Consider the following 19,140-nt stretch of genomic DNA (forward strand, 5'->3'; position numbering starts at 1 on the left):
TCATTTGGACATACCTTGATACTCTAGTTTTCTTTTCTCCAGTTCAGCTTCCACTTGATCTAAAACCATGGCTAACTCCCCCAGAATTTTCTTCAGGTAGTTCACATTATCATGGTCCAAGATTTTTGCCTGTCAATTAAACAAGTAAAAAAGTAGCACGCATTAAACTGATGTTTTAATATTAAATTCAAGTGATAAATTGTTATAAGTTGACATAAATCAAGCCTTTCCCAGCCCCCTTTTAGGCAAGCGTGGCTTCTTATTTAGCAGGACTCAATTTAAACTGTTTTAACTGCAGATGGTGTAATTGTTAAAGCAGCAGTAATTACTTTTTTGTAGTTTTGATAACACTGAAATTTTAGCTAGCAGGGAACATTCCCATAAAAATAACAAACCTTACATAAACTTTGTAATTCTGTCTTTAAGAAAACATTCATTTGAAGCACTATTTCAAATCCTAACAACGTTCAAAGAATGGTGTTAAGTTGCAAGTTATAAAATGTCCTTATACATATTTATGACAATAAAAAACAAAAACAGTATTCTGCATTATTCTGATTTGAGGACATCACTGGTGTCTGAGATGACGGGGTTTTTAAAATGCTCCTCGAATGCAATTTCTGAACAAAAGGTATTCTGAATGCAAAATTATGAGACTGTGTCACAGATGTTACTGGATAACATAAACTATATCATTTAAATCAGGTTTTATGATAGATTGACACATTGCAGTGAAATGATTTCTAATGCCACGAGGAAAAATATCAAATTTGGAGACTACACTAAAAGTGTTTCACATATTTTCAGGAAATAAAATGTGTCATTTTAACATTTAGCCTAAAATGCTGAAAACATACATTTTAAATTTGATATTTTGACATGCAGTGAGAAACAGCTAGTGCTAGCACTGCGACAGCAAAGCAAGAACTTTCCTGGTTCTTATATATGCTGATCAGCTGGAGCCGTTCTGTGTGCAGTTTGAATGTTCTTGCTGTACCTGCACAGGTTCCATTCGAGTACTGTGGCTTCCTCCCACAGTTCAGTGCAAATCACGTTAACTGGTGGCTTTAAAATGGCCATAGGTGTGGATGTGACAGTGTGTGGTTGTCCTACTCTGTTAACCAGTCTGACTATCTGCCTCAACCAAAGTTAAACAGGGAAAGCTCCACTCACTCCAAAAACAACATCAAAAGCAACATTTTCACTAAACATTTTTGGAATACTTTGCAGAGATTTATTCAACCTTTAAAAACATTTTTTGGAAGAAAAGAAAAAACTTACAGAAAAATAAAAAACATCTCAGAACATTATTTCAGCCAAAAATATGTATCTAGTTAAATGCTAAAGCCAAACGCCTAAACTGCTTTTTATTGCTTACAAAAAATACAAATAACCTTAATATGAATTATTCTATGGGGGGCATGGAATCTGTTTAAAACTGTCATAATAATCTAAAGTAATTGCAGTGTACTTGTATTTACATAGAATTAGTCTTAAAAAACATTTAAAGCACTTTAACTATATGTCACATCCAGTAGCTCTAAAGATATTTCACTCAAAGCCACAAATAGGAAAACTAACGGCACTGAAGGAAAAGTCAGGATTTCTTCTCTGATCATAAATGACGCAATACCTGTCAGTTTAATAGAGACTTAAACTGTTTGTCCCCCCAAAAAAGCATTAAATACATAAAAATCATACTCGTTACATTCCCGTTCAGGGGTCTCAAATATATGTAATTCAAAATAAGTATATTTTTATTCAGGATTTAAAATTTTAAGGGTTTCACTCGATGAAGCTAATCTTACAGGGTGTTTCCTGTGTGATAACCTTCACTTTGTACCCATGAAGGATATTAATACATCAGTTTAAGATGCTAATTCAGGCAGCTGCCCTAAATAAGTATAAATGTATTACACATTTAGAGGATTTAATGGATTTTCTATGTGCTCTATAATTTCTTGAAGGGATAACAACAATTTAAAAATGTACAATACACTAAGCTATTAATTCTTACAATAAGTGAGAAATTTATTTAATTTTAATGCATCATTTAATGGATTAAAGGCCCTGAAACTTATGCAAATGAACTCCTATGAATTGCAGTATATGAATCACACCCTGAAAGTCATCTTAAGTCTTCACTTCTGAAGTGTATATTAATGAAATCTGTAGTTGTGAAGGACACTTAAAAGTTAAATGTTAACGTTAATGAAAACACGGGTTCACCATTAGCTTCTTCTGTTTGGAGAGGTACGGTTCTGTCAGCTGAGGCTCCTCATGGTCCAGCTTCATCAGCTCTGTCGCAGCGTTGGCCAGATGTCCTGAAGTTACACACAAACACAGTGCATGCATTCACATTAACTGTGTCCTCTGTTGTTCAGGAAGGGGAAAAAAACACTTTGAATAATATTTAGACACTGTGCTGTCTGCCTGGCATATTTTACTAAAAGCAAATACGCCAGAGTCCAGTGTGTTTAATCTCCAAGGGGATGTCTGACAATACAAAGCTTATTCCCATCTGAGCTCCATTCAGTCTCCCGAGGGCAGAGGAAGAAGCTTGTGTCATCAGCTGTTACACATATTGTTTTTATTTACGTCATCAAGGACATAAGATGTGTCCGTGGTGCACTATAATTTTTTATATTGCTAACGTACAGCACTGTGCAAAACACTTGAGCCACCTCTCATTTCTTTCATTGGGTAAATATAACACAGTATATAAGGCTAAAAAATAGTTTGCACAATTGAACCAAACCTCAATATTTGGTAGAATCATGTTCACAAAAGACTTCTATGGATTTTGGGTGCCTTTTAGTCTATTCTCTGTCGAGATGAGCCCAAACTGCTTAAATAATGTTGAGGTCTGGACTCTGAGGAGGCCAGAACATGACTGATAGTTTTCCACTGTGTGTTTTTCTATCCAGGTATGATATTACAACATTAACAGTCAGTCAGGCAGATAATATCTGCTCACATTCACATAACTTCTTTTGTTAGAGATACTATTTTTTTTGTTTTGTTTTCAAAGGAGCTTGCAAAAAAAAAAAAGCGTCTGGACTTCTTTAAGTTGCTTGAAGGCGTTTCACCTCTCATCCGAGAAGCTTCTTCAGTTCTGATTGTTTTGTTTTGTTCTTTAACTACTGCTGTGGACAGGAAGACAGGCGAGTCCAGGATTAAATTTGTTTTTGTTACCTAGCACAGTCCGGTATGGCTTTTACTGTACTACACTTTTAATAGAAGCTGTTTTCATTTTGTTTCTCTGGTCTGAATGGCATGAATCCACTCATCTGTGTTGTTTTTTTGTTACCCTTCTTTTTGCCATCTGGGTAACTAATGATGAGTCAAAGTAAAAGATTGATGTTTTGTCTTAGTGTTTAACCTACTTGATTTAGCTCTACTCAGGTAGTTTTATGATTTCCAACTCAAAGATCACTTGAATAATAAAAAAACATGCAGCTAAAACAAGTTTTTAAGGCATACCAGATATAAACCTTTAATTACAAAAGCATTTTTATGCATTTTGTGACCTAATTAAGGCAGTTTGGTAAACTAACAGAACAAACAGAGGCAGGTGTAGTTCAGCGCAGGCACCATTAATTCAATTCAATTTTATTTATGTAGCACAAATCACAACAGTTGCTTCAATGTACTTGATATTGCAAGGTAAAGTCCCTGCAATAACACGGTGATTGTATTATGTACTTGGACACTGAAGTTTATATTTTTAGCCAAATCCACATACAATACTAACAAGTGTAGTTAGTAATGACGTTTAGTGTAACATTTGCCAAAAACAGTGTACAACTGTGCTCTGAGATTCTGTTTTTACAAAATAAAAGTCAAACCTTTGAAGTTTTACTTCTTCAGAGTTAAGCAGGAAGATGGAAAAATTCATACGATAGACTGACACATTACTGAGTTTGTTGTTTTTTGGGGAATTGTTAATAATAAAGATGAAGAACTTGGCCAGGATGCAGAATCTTTTAGTCTTCTAATATTTTGTCAGTCTTTACTTTAGCTGCAAACCTGTGACTCGGCCTATTTTTTGCATATTTTCCATGAGTCTGCTGGAATGATGATGACAAGATGAACCCAGAAAGATAAAAATGTTTGTGTCTGAACTGTCCCTTCAGTCTGAATCATAATCATCCAAACCAAAGTTTACCGCACAGAGAACACCGATGCGTTCAATGAAATACTCCTTAAAGTTGATTTTGCAGGTCCATCACAGACTGGTCAGGATTTCACTGGATGATTAATTCTCCTGCAGACTTTCTTTTATATCTCATCCAGCCTGTTGCTCTGATTTACATGACAAGGCCATTACCTGATGTGAAGAGCACCACAGTTCAGGCTGGGAGGTCTAATATCTGCCGTTAAAAACCTGGCATCACTACAAAGTGCTGTGTTAAGGGTTTTTGGTATTGAGTAGCATCAAATTACACAGTATGCTAATCACGCTGTGCACATAAAAACCTGGGATTTGTTTTACCAATGATGTGGAAAATGCTGCAAGGAAGATGAATTGCTTTGCATTCAAAATGCATGTGGTTTTCGTCGTAGGAGTCTCTTTGGTACCAGAGCTGAAGCTGAGTCACGCTGAGTGTGTGACAGTGTTCAATATAGCGAGTTAAAAGCACTGAAAAGTTTTTATATCTTTAAAAGAAGAAAGTAGTCGAGAAAAGATGACAAAACCAAAATAGCATCTACCTTTCATCCTGTCAATCCACAAGAAAACTTTCTTTACCTCAGGGATGAGCACTAGGGACAAACATGGGACACTTTTTTCACCAATGAGGGCCCAGTATACACTTCAGTGGGTACCCCTGTTTAACTCCTCATCAAAATCACCGCTGAAGTTCAAACTGAGCATCAGAATGGGGACAAAAGGTGTTTTAAGTGACTTTGAACATTGCATGGTTGTGCCAATGATCTACCTAAATATTCCCACGCAACCATCTCCGGTGTTTACGAAGACGACTTTGAGCTGATAGGAAGGCAAAAGAAACTCAAATAACCACTTGTTAACACCACGGTATGCATAAGACCACCTCTGAACACAGAATGTATCAAACTTTGAAGCAGATGGGCAGCAGCAGAAGAAGACCACACCTGGCCCTGCTCATGTGAGCCAAGAACAAGAATTTGAGGATACAATTCACATGGCTTCACCAGAATTGGACTGGCAAAATGTTTCCTGGACTTATGTGTTTTGATTTCTGCTGCAAGATTTGGAGAATAGGGTAAAAATTTGGTGTAAACGTGAAAACACTGATCCATCTTGCCTTGTATTAACAGTTCAGGTTGCTGGTGGTGCAATGATGTGGGTGTTATTTTCTTGGTATACTGTGGGCTCTTTAGTACCAAATTTAAATACCAAGCCTTTCTGAGTATTGTTGCTGACCATATCCATCCATTCATAACCAGAGTATACACAGAGTGCAGTGGCTTCATGCATATTAAGTTAAGTTCATGAGTTCATAATAAGCAGAGATGGACAGTAACGCGTTACATGTAACACATGGAATGTGCAGAAAATAGGTTTAAATGTTAAACTAATTTCTTCAAGTCAGAGAATGGTGCATATAATTTCATTTTTTGCTTGATGCATAAAGTTAAAAAATTAAAACTGATAAAACAAGTTTAAAAAAAGAGACTTTTCCATTTGATAAATTTTTGTATGATGGATTATGCAGAAAAAGTAGAATTGGGCTGAAAGATCTATCGCTTTATCGCCTATTCAGGTTGTAAATTGTGTTTTTAAAAAGTAACTAATTAACTAAGTAATTTATTACTTTTGAAAATAAGTAATCAGTAAAGTAACAGGTTTACTTTTTTGGGGAAGTAATCAGTAATTAGTTACTGATTACTTTTTTCAAGTAACTTGAACAACACTGATAATAAGTGTAACTGTATTCCAGAGTGAGCAGATCTCAGTCCAATGGAGCACCTTTGAGATGTGACGGAGCAGGGTACTCACATCATGAATTTGCATTTATTTTAGGAACAATCATATGATCCCCTATGAGCAAGCACTTTGGCGACAGTGGGAAGGAAAAACTCCCCTCTTACAGGAACAAACCTTTGACAGAACCAGGCTCAGGGAGGGGCGGCCATCTGCTGCGACCAGTTGGGATGAGAGAATGTTTCTAGCACCTTGTTGAATGCTTACCACTTAAGGCTATCCCTAATTCTGTTGTTTGTTTTAAACTTCCATTGTTTTCATTCAAATTCTGTTGTGCTCATTCAAATTCCGTTGTTTTCATTCAAATTATGTTCTTTTCATTCTAATTCCATTGTTTTGATTCAAATTCTGGTCTGTTCATTCTAATTTCGTTGTTTTCATTCAAATTCTATTCATTTCATTCTAATTCCATTCTTTTCATTGAAATTCCGTTGTTTTCATTCTAATTCTACTCTTTTTATTCAAATTCTATTGTTTGTTTTAGAATTCTGTTGCTTTCATTCAAACTCTGTTTTATACATTCTAATTCCGTTGTTTTCATTCAAATTCTGTTGTTTGTTTTCAAATTCCATTGTTTTCGTTCAAATTCTGTTGTTTTCATGCAAATTCTTTGGTTTTTGATCAAATTCTGTTCTTTTCATTCAAATTTTGTTTTCATTCAAATTCCGTTGTTTCCATTCTAATTCTGTTGTTTTCATGCAAATTCTTTTGTTTGTTCTCAAATTCCGTCGTTTTCATTCTAATTTCGTTCATTTCATTGAAATTCCGTTGTTTTCATTTAAATGCTGTTGTTTTAATTCTAATTCTACTCTTTTTATTCAAATTCTATTGTTCGTTGTAGAATTCTGTTGCTTTCATTCAAACTCTGTTCTGTACATTCTAACTCCGTTGTTTTCATTCAAATTCCATTGTTTGTTTTCAAATTCCGTTGTTTTCATTCTAATTCCGTTGTTTTTGTTCAAATTGTGTTGTTTTCATGCAAATTCTTTTGTTTTTGATCAAAATCTGTTGTTTTCATTCAAATTCCATTGTTTTCGTTCAAATTCCATTGTTTGTTCTCAAATTCTGTTGTTTTCGTTCAAATTCCGACATTTTCATTTTAATTCTGTTGTTTTCATTCTAATTCTGTTGTTTGTTTTAAACTTCCATTGTTTTCATTCAAATTCCGTTGTTTTCATTCAAATTCTGTTCTTTTCATTCAAATTCCATTGTTTTCATTCAAATTCTGTTCTTTTCATTCAAATTCCATTGTTTTCATTCAAATTCCATTGTTTGTTCCCAAATTCCGTTGTTTTCATGCAAATTCCATTGTTTGTTCCAAAATTCCGTTGTTTTCATGCAAATTCTTTGGTTTTTGATCAAATTCTGTTCTTTTAATTCAAATTCTGTTGTTTTCATTCAAATTCCGTTGTTTGTTTTCAAATTCCGTTGTTTTCATTCAAATTCTGACATTTTCATTTTAATTCTGTTGTTTTCATTCAAATTCCATTGTTTGTTTTCAAATTCCGTTGTTTTCGTTCAAATTCCGACATTTTCATTTTAATTCTGTTGTTTTCATTCAAATTCCGTTGTTTTCATTCAAATTCTGTTCTTTTCATTCAAATTCCATTGTTTTCATTCAAATTCCATTGTTTTCATTCAAATTCCATTGTTTGTTCTCAAATTCTGTTGTTTTCGTTCAAATTCCGACATTTTCATTTTAATTCTGTTGTTTTCATTCTAATTCTGTTGTTTGTTTTAAACTTCCATTGTTTTCATTCAAATTCCATTGTTTTCATTCAAATTCCATTGTTTGTTCCCAAATTCCGTTGTTTTCATGCAAATTCCATTGTTTGTTCCAAAATTCCGTTGTTTTCATGCAAATTCTTTGGTTTTTGATCAAATTCTGTTCTTTTAATTCAAATTCTGTTGTTTTCATTCAAATTCCGTTGTTTGTTTTCAAATTCCGTTGTTTTCATTCAAATTCCGACATTTTCATTTTAATTCTGTTGTTTTCATTCAAATTCCATTGTTTGTTCTCAAATTCTGTTGTTTTCGTTCAAATTCCGACATTTTCATTTTAATTCTGTTGTTTTCATTCAAATTCCATTGTTTTCATTCAAATTCCATTGTTTTCGTTCAAATTCCATTGTTTGTTCTCAAATTCTGTTGTTTTCGTTCAAATTCCGACATTTTCATTTTAATTCTGTTGTTTGTTTTAAACTTCCATTGTTTTCATTCAAATTCCGTTGTTTTCATTCAAATTCTGTTCTTTTCATTCAAATTCCATTGTTTTCATTCAAATTCCATTGTTTGTTCCCAAATTCCGTTGTTTTCATGCAAATTCCATTGTTTGTTCCAAAATTCCGTTGTTTTCATGCAAATTCTTTGGTTTTTGATCAAATTCTGTTCTTTTAATTCAAATTCTGTTGTTTTCATTCAAATTCCGTTGTTTGTTTTCAAATTCCGTTGTTTTCATTCAAATTCCGACATTTTCATTTTAATTCTGTTGTTTTCATTCAAATTCCGTTGTTTTCATTCAAATTCTGTTCTTTTCATTCAAATTCCATTGTTTTCATTCAAATTCCATTGTTTTCATTCAAATTCCATTGTTTGTTCCCAAATTCCGTTGTTTTCATGCAAATTCTTTGGTTTTTGATCAAATTCTGTTCTTTTAATTCAAATTCTGTTGTTTTCATTCAAATTCCATTGTTTGTTCTCAAATTCTGTTGTTTTCATTGAAATTCTGTTGTTTTCATTCAAACTCTAGAAGGAAGCATTTTTGCTTTTATTGTGGAGCCTTTTTTTATAATTTGACCTTTTCACTCTGTATTAATTGATAAATGTAATATCTTAGAAATAACAAAAGGGACAAAAATATATCATTAACTCACCACACACACAGACACACACACCTGCAGACCCACATGTATCTATTCAGATATTAAACGTGTGTGAACATGCATTGTGAAATGGAGCAGAGCCCTCTGTCACATTAAATTAAACTGAGTCAGTGAACACTGTGATTCTATGGACACTGCGTGCCTTTGTGCTACACACACTCGAGTGGACTCAGTTGCTAAAATTTGCAAATCATCCTGTTTCTGGAAAGACCCTGAAGTCTTGCTCAGTTTTTCGTGAGGAGATCAGACAGTCTTCATATTGTACCTTTTTTGGGGAACAAAGGTTTGGTCGGTTAAAGCTATTTTGGCTTTTTCACATAACTGACCTGAATGGACAGAGAGCTGCATCTGTCCTTTAGTCAAATTTGATAAATGTTTTCTTTTCAGATTAAAGTTACTGAAGTAATGGGATCATCTTGACAGATATTGGAAGAAAAGGAAGCTCCTAAGAAGAACTTGAATCTCCTTCGGGAAGCCTGAAGAACTGTTTCTGACGATTACTTCAAGACATTACACAAAAGCTTGCCTCAGAGAGGTCAGAGCATAATGAAGATAAAGATGGTTTTGACTTTCCGGTTATAGAGTTGTTTTTTACCTCAAACAACATCCTGTATTTCCATTTATTTTTGCACATTTCATTAAATCTGCACTTCTTTCCTGTTTGTTTTTGTTCGTTTATTTTAAATCTCTTTGTGAACTTTCAGGATGTAGCTTGAGATTTACCTCTTCTATAGTTCTGAATTAAACGCAGGTCAGTCTTTGTGATGTATGTTTGTCCTTTAAATAAGCGGCTACAGAAGCAGCAGAAGGTCAGCTGACGTAACACAGATGAAAACAGCTGATCTAGCTATCAACTGTCTTGTAAAGCAGCGGTCCCCAACCGTTTTTGCGCCACGGACCGGTTTATGCCCGACAATATTTTCACGGACCGGCCTTTAAGGTGTTGCAGATAAATACAACAAAATAAAACTAGTACCGGTACCGAAAAAAAAAAAAGATTTATTCATAACACACGTGAAAAAACTCAGGAAAACCGAGTTAACGATCAAAACGATAACAAAATAACGCTGAAAACCAATAAAAACCCTGAAAACCACACATTTCACACCTGAGCCTCAACTCTCGCGGCCCAGTACCAAATGACTCACGGACCAGTACCGGTCCGAGGCCTGGGGGTTGGGGACTGCTGTTGTAAAGGTATTTACTTAATCTGTTAAAATTAACTGAATCAAAACTGATGTGAAAACAAAAAATAAAAAACTTACTTGAAAATTTGAAACAATGCTTCTTATTTCTTACATCTTAAATATTGGAGGAACCTGAACTTTTCTAACACTGAATAAATTTGTTATTCACAAGAAAATCAAATCTGCACTCACAAAGCAGGGAGGCAATCTAACTGTCAAGAGCTATAGGAATGTTTATAGACATCTCAAAATACAATAAAAATGCATTTGATTAAAAGGGATCCTTTATTTCTTCTATTGACCTTACACTATGTTTGCAAAATAAACAACCCAAAAACCATTCTCTAAGTAACACAAGCTGTTTTGTAATTCCCAAAGATGCTAAAATACGAGCATTCGTGCCTCCGCAGTGCAGTGAGCTGGCTTCACTTACTACGTATTTCTGCTGTGGCGTACTTTGGGATCATAGAGTCAGTCGTGAGCTCTGGATGAAGGATGCAGCCATGTGTGTACGCATCCATGGGCAGACCATCCAGTAGCTGACGGTACTGCTGCACACGATCGTAGAGAGGCGAGTCTGCGTCAGGGATCAGCTGAGCCACTGTGTCTGTGTGAGTAAGACAAGAGCATGAAAAAGAGAAAACATTTTTACAGGAATACAAACTGGGCAAAATGTAGTGAATCATAATTACATGCTGCAGAGCATTATTCTGTGGACTTTTTCTTAATCTGTCCAAAACCCCCAAGGTCTCTAAGCAACCACACAAACCCAGAATAACACAGTTGTGCCAGATTCAGCTGTCAGACACACAACATGGTAACCTGGTAACAGGTGGAGGACTATAATAAACCACCCGTCACCCCCAAGTACATGTTTGTGCCAAATGTAAAGAAAATCCCTGAAAGTGTTCCTGACATACTGAGCTTTCAGAAATGATACAGATGTTAGGGCTGGAGGTGAGGTCACAGTGACCTTGATTACCAAAATCTAACCAGTTCATCCTTCAGGTGAAGGGAACAACAAGATCAACAACAATTTATGTTGAGTGAAAACACTAGACTATGGTATAACCCAAAGGTAGGCAACCCCGGGCCTCAAGTGACGGTGTCCTGCAGGTTTTAGATGTGTCCTTGGTCAAACACCGCTGATTTAAATGGCTAAATTACCTCCTCAACATGTCTTGAAGTTCTCCAGGCGCCTGGAAATGGACTAATCATTTGATTCAGGTGTGTAGACCCGGGGTGACATCTAAAACCTGCAGGACACCGGCCCTCGAACCCTGGAGTTGCCCACCCCTGGTATAACCACATGAGATTAAATTCCCGTTCCAGATCAACAAAAACACAAATTAAACATTAACACTGTAATTAGACTCCATAACTTTGTTACATCATCCGCCTACTGACTCAATCTGTTCTGCTTACCTGCCGTTACAAGAAAAAAGCTGCATTATTATTATTATTATTATTATTATTATGATCGTGAATTATTATAGACTTTCTTGCAGACAGTTGCAGAAAAGATGGATTTCACTCTCATCAAGTTTTCATCCAACAGCTTATTAAGGCTTTGTTGCTAAGAAAATATAAAAGATGGAGGTACCTTCTCCATCCAAGACAACTTGGAGATGCTTTAAGCCTACATACTTTTTAAAGGCATACAGGACTCTGCTTGCAAAAAGACCTTGGTTCCAGTTCCTGGTAACTATATTCTCTCGGTCGCTACTGTCAGGTCAAAATGAATAAAACATTAACTCCGTTTTATAAATTATGTTCACAGAATAAACATAAATGAAGGTAATCTGGAATAGACTCATGATTATATCCCGTGAGTATGTAGTTTTTCTCTTTTACACCTGTTTTTAAAACACTAAGTTAATGATGGCAAAAAAAACACCAACCTGGAGGATTAAAAAAAGAGCCCAGAGACTCCAAAATAACTTGTGACCCAAAGAGGAGTCGAGTTGTTTGGAGAGTTTTCTCTTTTAGTGACTTTAGCTCAGGCAGGTCCTCCTCACACAGCGACAGGGAAGCACGTGAGGCATGTTGATTTTGTTTCCTGTTAAAGACTGATTATCAACATGTGCCAAATATTTTGTTACCAGAATTTAAGAGTGGATTTTTTCTGCCTGCTATCATATTAAAATGTTTTATATTGTCTATCCTTATAGCTACTGTAAACATCTAAAATGGCCTGCAAACATAAGCTTTATTAAAACAAAATACTTTCATCACATTTTCAGGCTGTAAGTCCAGTTTATTCTAACTATGCTGCACAACGTGGGTTTGAAAAAATAATAAGATGAACTCTACAGTCTGTTTGCACCTTAACACACATAAAAACACTTCCAACAACTTTTACTACCTCAGAGAGATCCCGCTTTTACATTTTGCTGCCCTAATTCTCGTGTCTGACAGCGCAGCGCCTGGCTGGGAGCGATGGTGTTCAGCATAATGACCTGCTGCTGAGATTCGGTACTGAAAGTGCAGAACAGAGGGAGCTTTTATCTTTCTGCAGGGTCACAGCCAGCCACATGCAGGGAAGGCATCGCTGACAAGACAGAGATAATCAGATGGGTGCTTGACGATGAGGAGAAGCTGAAGGAGGGTGGAGCTGCACGTGGCTGAGCTCCAGAGAGCTGAGTAATCAGTCTCTGGACCTGCATGCTGACCTGGGCATGCCCTGCAGTGGTTCTCTGCAGGAAGTCTGCTGCAGCACTGGTGATGGAAAGATTAAATTAGCAGCAAACTGTCAAGCAACTTCCCGACTGAGTTCATACATGTTCACAATGAGCATGACAAATATATAAGAACAACTCGGGCGATGATTGACATCTTTTTGCAAACAGCTTTTGCCCTGCTGTGCCTCAACAACACTGTAAAACTGTTGCCACTGCTCCACACTGCATATGCCTCCCGTTTCTGAGAAATCTGCACTTTGCAGACCAGCTGCAGCCCACGTTGCCAGGTTTCATTAGGGATTTAAAGGCAGAGAAAAAGCATGCCTGTAACTCATCCCCTCAAATTGACTCCTGGATGAAAGCTTCTGGATAAAACATGCATCAGACTTGTTTGACATTCAGTAGACAAAATAAACAAAACCAAAAAATGCAACAATAACAGCTTAACTAAATTATTAGAGTATAACTGGAGACTGATGAATGATTTTATATCTCTATGACTAACTTGCTCCAAAACAAGTTATTAGCACACTATCAAAAGACTAAAATGAAGTTAGCTGAATGAGATCATCAGACCCTGGGGTCAGCTTATGCACTCTAGCCTTTTATTACTGAGCAAGCAGTGAACCAGATCTTCTGCTGTTGAATTCAAAGCTCTAGGCGCTGCCCTAGACATGTGAGCACTAACTAAGCAGGAAAGCCATGAAGTTTTTCAGTTACAGACCTGTCCCCAGGCATTTTCTGATCCCCAGTTTGTTACATAATCTCTCAGCTGATAATCCTATAGAACGTGCCACCTACAGATACTACAGCACAACACAGATAACAGGATTCAGTGTATGCTTCTTAACATTTGCTTATTCTTTGAGCTGCATGTTTGCCAAGCCCGAATGTCTGTGTAGGCTCTCAGTCATCCAGGCCATGGCAGTCTTGAGAGCCTAAAAAGAAGGCAACTGTCCTTCTCTAGGTTTTTGAACACATTTAACCTCTTATCCAAGAGGGTCAGGACACCTTTTAAGGGTTTATTACCTGGGACTCTCTGCCACTTGTTTTAGAACTGAAGAAACTTTTTAGATGTCTTCAAAATGTCTTCAAACATGTAAAGAAATCCAGTTGCCTCCTTTTCAAGCTCAAGAGTCTGAATCTCAGTCATTACCTCACAGCGTACGTTCCTCCATACCCATCACAACTTCACAGCTACAGATGCCGCTTCTCTAAATATAGCTTTGATGGACTTTTTGTTTCAATCATTAAATTATGTCTCTTGTGTTTATATCTGTGTCTCGTTTGTGAGTGCCACAAATGTTCCCCAAGGGGTCACTCCAATTTTGTCTAATCTAATCAGCAAGGATCGTCTCAGTGACATTGGTGCAAAGACGTTGATGCAATGAGTTACAGTTTCACATTATAGTATGCACTGACACAGTCTGCACAAAGAAAACAGATGGCCTCCAATGGCTTCCAACAGTCTTTGTCACTCCAGCTTCACAAACTGGGCGAATGAGGCCTCAAATTTTCTATAGCTCTAGTCAGAGATATAAGAGAGAGATGAAGAAGAAGAATCCCCTGTGTTGCATATCCCGCCCCCTTATAGGGCCGATATACTTTAATTTCAAGTGAATTTTATTACATTTTCTTAAATCACAACATCAATTGCCCCAAGGTGCTTTCTATTGTACGTTAAAGACCCTACAATAATTCAGAAAAAAAACAACAACAATCAGACAACCCCCCTATGAGCAAGCAGGCGGTGACAGTAGGGAGGAAAAACTCCCTTTTAGCAGGAACAAACCTCCAGCTGAAGACTTCAGGGAGTATCAACCATCTGCCGCGACCGGTTGGGTTGTGTTTATAACAAACAAACAGCCTCTAGGAGTGAAAAATGAAGCCAACATACAAGTGCCAAAAGTTAAAGTTTCTAAAATGTCCACCTTAAGTTGACCCCAAATGCAAATTCTTCGTAATAGACTCTCATGTTAAAAGGCCTGACTTTACAGCATTTTAAAATATGTTTATAGCTTGATACAAAAAGCAGTTTTGGCCTCTATGAATAGTTTCGTAAAAGCTCTAAACTGGGTCAAATTTTTATACCAGATTCATCTTAGTACTGCAGTTAGTGGTGTGGCAGCACTGATTGAGATGCCACATGTGTAATCAATCTCCGTCTGCTAGGTTAAACTTCTGCTGGAATTTTTGCTGCCTTCAGTTTTTACACCCACTTAACCTGTACAGCTGGTAACTCACAGAGGTGGCTTACATCAGAATTACAAATACTCATCCTCATCTTTATTGGTGATTACAGATCACAAACCTTTGGCAGAGCACGAGGCGGCGGTTGAGATGAATTAGTCTGGTATAGGTGGACTAATGCAAAAACGAGGAGTGCAGCACACATGCAATGAGCCGGCTTTGAATACTACAGTACCAATTTTTATAGTCTAACTTGGTACAATTAGCTAGTAAACATAACGAATTTTACTGGTTAACAACTCTCTCTCTGGTGGACTCTTTAAAAAGTAGATCTCTGTAAAAGGGCCTCAAACATGCACTTGATGGCTACATAAATATGTCAAGATAAAATAGAGAGGCTAAAGCTACGTCCAGACAAATAGCATCTAGACCCATTAATGATCCATGAGGAAGATATGGAAATGAAAAGAACTTGGGGTTTTTTTTGCAGTGCAGCGTAAAGATGATTTTTCCTGCTATAGAAAGGATGCTTGTAAGTTAAGTGGGACCTATGCAGCTTCCTTATTCCTCTATTATATAGTTACTGTTATCATGGTGGATGCTCATATGGCCAGTTTTAAATAACAAGGTCTTTGTAAGTGATTATCACTGAGAGAAAAAGCATTTTTTCTACCCATAGCTCTGTGTGACGTCAGAGAGAGGGGATGTTTCTTCAAGCTTTAGCAGTGACTACAGAAGCCCAATCAACCTACTGCCAAAATCTTTTGTTTTTGTTTATGAAGGGAAGCCAATAAAAAGAAAGTTTTAAAGTGAGAGCAAAAGGAGCTAAAACAGTGTTTTTCAGACAGTAAGCAGGAGAACTGAACGGCCACAGCAAGCACCAGATTAATAATACATGATAAATAGGGATTATTTTGAACTATGAATTATGCAACGCTTCTCTAATGGAGCATGAATGAAAATAATGAAAATATGCAAATGGAAATGACTCTGCCATCTTTAAACAAGAGAAAAGAAAGACAGCATTGTCCTACCTCCCACAAAGGTTTTCTCCATGTAATCTATAATCTGGTTGTAGTCACTAATGATGGTGTCTCCATGGAGGAAGACGGGCACCTCCTCGCCCAGGTTCAGCCTCATGAACCAGGGCTCCTTGTGCTCCTGCAGTGGCAAGCTCACATCCCTCTCCTCACAGACAAGACCCTTCTCATTAATGACGAGCCGTACCTGAAATTACAAAGGACGTGATTAGTCCAAACACATCCCCTGTTTTTTTATTTAATCACAACATGTATGTCTGGAAATATATTCAGTGGGTGAACATTTGCAATTTGTTACTAGACTATGAAGACAAAATAAGAGGACATTTCATCCATTTTTGGTTTAAGAAAAAAAAACTGCACAACAAAAAAACTGCACAACAAAAAAAACAAATGTAAAATTAAACTCACTAAAAGCTTCCGCTCAGTTCATTACATTGCAAATTGCTGTACTGTAGAGAGAGCTGGTTGTTTGTGTGGTCTGCCAAGCTAATGAGATACACAGGGTGCTAGAGTTTGAGAAAAAAATCCAGGACAATCAGGATACATTACTAACAGCATGAAGGATAAGCCAAGGTCCATGGAGAGCTATTACTGGGAATAAGATTAATGAAAGAAGATGACACTTGAGGCATAAAGTGCTACATTTGGCGGAACGACAAAATGGGAATTTTGCTGAACACGGCCAGACATGGTGTAATGAAATAAACCTAAAGAATGTAGTAAAATAAGCATAGTAATTACAGCAGGACCAGTGGTTTTGGACACCAGGAACAAATCGATGCATGCAACTGAAATGTCAAAAAAAAGAAAAAAACTAAGCCTTTTATATCTCCATCAGCGTGGAAAAGAAACACTAAATCAGGGACTTCTATATAAAACCGCCAAATATTTCAGGTCCCTGTGTTATACTGCTGAGCTGTCCCTGGATGATACCCACAATAACACAGTCACCGTTGCATCGAGAGTTACATAATATTATTAGTCACTTCTTAGCAATGATGCCAAGTAGTTCAGCTGCTTGGGAAGCATAAAATTCACTCCTCTTACACTATACAATAAGTGAACTTCATCTGCAGCTTGCTGTTATTAGGGATGAAAAGCAGTTAGTACTGCAAAGACATGATGCTACGTAATACATCTAAGTACACTTTTCTTTAAACATACGATGTACTATTTAAAAAGTCTAGTTGTGGCACTAATCAGATCTTAGTTATTAGCGTTTCCACCACCTTCTCTTATAATTTCATGTATCATCTTAGCGCCAGATATAATATTTTGCTAGAGGAATGCAGCATGAAATGACGCAGTGATTAATGCGAAACTGCTCTTCTGATGGCACCTGGGGCCCATAGAATCCTATGTTAAAATTTGACACTATTTTACACCCTCTAAAACAATGTTTATGCCTTCAACGCTGCTTAATGTTGCTTGAGAGGCACTGCAAGCTCACTTTCAGTCTTCAAAACTCACTTTCTGGTATTTTATTAGCCTGTCAGTTACTATTACCTTTGTGTCTGTGCACCACACCTGTACAGTTTATTGATGAAACCTGCTAACAAAGCTTGCTAGCTTTAGTTGACAGCGTAGCACTTCACCCTCTCTTACAGCTGACATCACAGCAGCTAACACTGAGGTTTAAAATTGCACCACCTAAATTCCATAAAGCGTGAATAAAGTAACAGGGACTACTTTTCCACAGTGTCCACAGCTGTCCGAGTGCCCATTCCCAACTGAGATTAATGCCAACCTCAGAAAAGTCAGAGTCAGGAACCAGGTGAGTGAAAAACATTAGCTAAAACATAGAAATAGCATTTTTACACAGTTTTAGCTTTTGTTCAGTTTCACTAAATGTGTGTGTCTGAAGTTTTTTGGGTTCTTGAATGTAGCGATAACCATGTAAAAACTGCCAGAGACAGGCTAATTATTTTATGTGCACCTTTACACTATGACTGCATATGATTTCTTGGTGAGCCTTTGCAGGTCCATTTAGCCATAGCATATCTTCCTTAAAATCTCAGTATTTAAATAGATAAGTCACTGGTTGGTAAGTCACAGATTTTTAGGTTTCTGTATTTTGTAGTGTGAAAAACTCCTCTTATACAAACAAAGTAGACAAATTAAGCAGTCTGGTACCCATTAATTCAGGAGACACAACAGCAGCTGTCTGGCTGAACATAGTGGACTACATTTAATCAAATTCCGGGTCTTACTATTGTTTCAGTCAATCCCTCCCTCAAGTTCTTAAGTCCTATTTTTCTTCTGTCAGTAAAACCTCCACAACTAACGAGCCAAACTGAACAAACATGAGGTTCTATGGCTCTGTTGAGAGACGTCTGTCCCCATCAGGACAGACTGAGTAATAAAGAGATATAATCCATCTAATCAAACTTGAAATTGGGGGCGGGGAATCAGCCTTACAGAAATGATACTCTGACATTTATTTTACTAAACCTGCTCTTGATCATTCTGAAATGCACCAAACTTGATCAAATGTATAAAGCAAAGCTGCACCCATTTTAATCATAGTAGGGCCAAGTAAGCCAAGTTTGACGTTCTCAAAATGGCAGCAGTTCGAATTTTAATAAATGATATGGCCTGGTCCCAGAACAGAGGATTTTACTGGGAACAGGTAAAGAAAGGTCCCAGAAAATAATTTATTTCCCTTTATATATTTTTATATTTTGTCTCATTGCGTTAATCCTATCGCAACCCTTGAGGATGAGATTTTAGAAACTAAATAGCTCCAATTCGACCAGCTCTGTGTGTGTGTGTGTGTGTGTGTGTGTGTGTGTGTGTGTGTGTGTGTGTGTGTGTGTGTGTGTGTGTGTGTGTGTGTGTGTGGGTGAGTTAAAAAGTTTTAAGAAAAGCTTCTTTCGTTTAACACATTATAACCAGGTGGCACTTGCGTGTTTGTTTTTAAATATTTAGTGTTATTTTTGCAGGAACTATTTACATTCCTTGTATCGTACTGTATGTGGTTTGGTGTTTCCTTTAGCTCCTACTTCAGGGGTAGGTACTCTCCAACACAAGACAAACCTCTGAGTAATGTAAGTATACAACGACTGGTCTGGACTTAAACTTCCATGCAAGTTTCACTGAGCCTTACGTCTGATTACAGCCTTAACACGAGTTTATGTTTGGTGTTTATATCAGAATCAAAATTAGAATCTGCTTTTTATCATTATGTCA

The 19,140-nt window shown here is 36.8% G+C and overlaps 1 protein-coding gene across 1 annotated transcript in view; it reads right to left on the minus strand.

Moving 5' to 3' along the window:
* The window catches only part of gdap1l1 (ganglioside induced differentiation associated protein 1-like 1), a 29,362-nt gene that overhangs the window by 4,043 nt on the left and 6,179 nt on the right, over window positions 1–19,140 (minus strand). The window contains exons 2-5 of the mRNA XM_085394269.1: window positions 15,943–16,135; window positions 10,471–10,644; window positions 2,230–2,324; window positions 15–129 (exon numbers count right to left, since the gene is read on the minus strand). Of these exons, the coding sequence (XP_085250395.1) occupies window positions 15–129; window positions 2,230–2,324; window positions 10,471–10,644; window positions 15,943–16,135 (577 nt within the window). The remainder of the gene's footprint in view (window positions 1–14; window positions 130–2,229; window positions 2,325–10,470; window positions 10,645–15,942; window positions 16,136–19,140) is intronic.

The sequence above is a fragment of the Rhamphochromis longiceps genome, linkage group LG20, assembly GCF_057381845.1.
Source record: "Rhamphochromis longiceps isolate RC_006_pf linkage group LG20, R_longiceps_female_GT1.1, whole genome shotgun sequence".
In the NCBI taxonomy this organism is placed as follows: Eukaryota; Metazoa; Chordata; class Actinopteri; order Cichliformes; family Cichlidae; genus Rhamphochromis; species Rhamphochromis longiceps.